Genomic DNA, 2,107 nt, shown 5'->3' with positions numbered 1-2,107 from the left:
AAGTTCATATTTGAATTCCATTTTTTCAGGAACCTTTGAAAGTACCCTTATATTTTGTCATTATTAATTAATTAATTGGACAGATTATTGTGGGGAAATTTACTTAAAAGAAATGTTTTAAAAAGGCTATCATTTTTTATCTAATTGATAAACACCTTAAATTGGCTTCTGAGTTAGAATACAATTCGATTCAAATGGAAAATATTTTTTCTGCTTCTCCTTGCCTTTCATTTAATAACTTTTTGCATACCCTAACTATTAACAGATTTTGTCAGTTTAGATTATTTAAAACTGCTCACAGTGATTTTTTTTTAATAGAACTTTAATGATATTATAGTGCCTTATTTTCATGGAAGTTCTTTGTTTAGGAATGCGATCATTGGAACGAACACACATAGGTAAAAGTACCTTTTATCTTAAGAAGAAAACACTTGTGTATCCCAGAATGTTTATTTTGTTTAAAACATCATCTGATTAGTTTAAATAACAAAAGGGATTTCCATATCAATTTGTGAGGTTTATGAAAATGAATGATAAAATGAGTTTTTAATTCATAAAACTTCAAGGAAGCAAATTGAATGCTTTTGACAGATGAACACAATAATCTTATTCTTGTTTATACTTTAAAAACATTAATGTACATCTACGAGAAAAAGAGAATGTATTATGCATAAATAGGTAATAAAACTATGTAATATATATATATGAAATCTTCTTTGTGGAAAAGGATTTTATTGTATAAAAATACTTTGCTTCCAAATTCTTTATATTATAGAAAGGAAACTTGAAAAAAATTTTTATTAAACCGTAGGATTTAGTTTTAGTTTCATAGTGTGAAGACATTTCTATTAGAAATAATCTCAGTCACAAGTAGTATTCGGTTTTGTGAAGGAACATTTATTTATTATGCTCTAACTGAAATTTATTACCTTACTTTGCATAAAGTTAGACTCTTATATCGCCTTGATGTGAGAGATGTAAAATGAGAAAGTAAGAGTGGATTTAAAACCAACAGCTATTTAAGAGATTTTTTAGTATCCAAGTTATTGGAAAATGTTAGTTGTTTTAGTACCGAAACATTTTAATGTTCTGTATTTTTTAATACATTAAAGTCTGTTTGAAAATGCGTTTTTTATTTTATGAGATGTTTAATGTGAGATTTCTTAAGATTTCTGAATATGCTAATTATTTTGCAGATACTAGCTTCTGTATGGTAAGCAACCAAAAACATTTTAAAAAGACCATACCATTCTGTGAGGGGCCATTATAAATAATTTTCTTGCTTTTTATTTAGGAAATTTTAAAATGATTTAAAAGTTACCATCTACATAAATTTTTATAAGTACTTTTTTTCTTTCATTGATGACATTAATTTAAAAGCTTTTTAAGGTTTATTCTAAAGTGCTTGCTATGGATTTCTAAGCTGCTGAATTATATGCTAAAATACTGCAGTAGAAATTTTAGGGATTGTCATTTTTTTCCCTTTCTGTACATTAAGTATAACTATTAAATTTTTAAAAAAAATATCCACACTGTAATTTATAAAGCACAGTGTGTCTTTCTATTGAATATTTATGTTTGTAGATTAGAAGAACTGGCTGTGATTTGTGCTAATTATGGCATTCCACATATAGTCAACAATGCTTATGGAGTGCAGTCTTCAAAGTGCATGCACCTCATTCAGCAGGTAAGAGAGTTTAAAAAGATGTCAAGAAAAAGTAGATTTTAACACATTACAGGATTATTACTTTTTCTTACAACCTAGTGTGGCAAAAACAGTTATCTAGCACCTTCCACGTCAGGGAGCATTAGAAACCTGTGTCTAATATTTTCTCAGTAAAAGTCATTATTCTTTGCAAGTATGGTGATAATTGGGCTTTGATAGTTCAGAAGCAACGTAGAAGTACTTCAATAGCTTAGACTTGAACTTTCTGAGAATGTTTCATTACCAGGATTATCATCTTTTTAATATGCTGGATTTTAAAAACTGTATTGGTGATTTTTTTCTGTATTTAAGGAATACTGTCTGTATTTCCAGACAGTAAGCCTAGACTGGAAATGACATCATTTATAAACATTCTAGCATGTAACTATGGAGTTGGCAGGC

At 28.0% G+C, this 2,107-nt stretch overlaps 1 protein-coding gene across 1 annotated transcript in view; it reads left to right on the top strand.

Moving 5' to 3' along the window:
* The window catches only part of SEPSECS (Sep (O-phosphoserine) tRNA:Sec (selenocysteine) tRNA synthase), a 34,255-nt gene that overhangs the window by 7,218 nt on the left and 24,930 nt on the right, over positions 1-2,107 (top strand). The window contains exon 6 of the mRNA XM_008590439.1: positions 1,585-1,687. Coding sequence (XP_008588661.1) covers positions 1,585-1,687 — 103 coding nt within the window. The remainder of the gene's footprint in view (positions 1-1,584; positions 1,688-2,107) is intronic.

This window comes from Galeopterus variegatus, unplaced genomic scaffold, assembly GCF_000696425.1.
Source record: "Galeopterus variegatus unplaced genomic scaffold, G_variegatus-3.0.2 Scaffold6095, whole genome shotgun sequence".
Lineage (NCBI taxonomy): Eukaryota > Metazoa > Chordata > Mammalia > Dermoptera > Cynocephalidae > Galeopterus > Galeopterus variegatus.
Note: the sequence above shows the minus strand (reverse complement) of the source record. Positions and strands in the feature narration are given on the sequence as shown.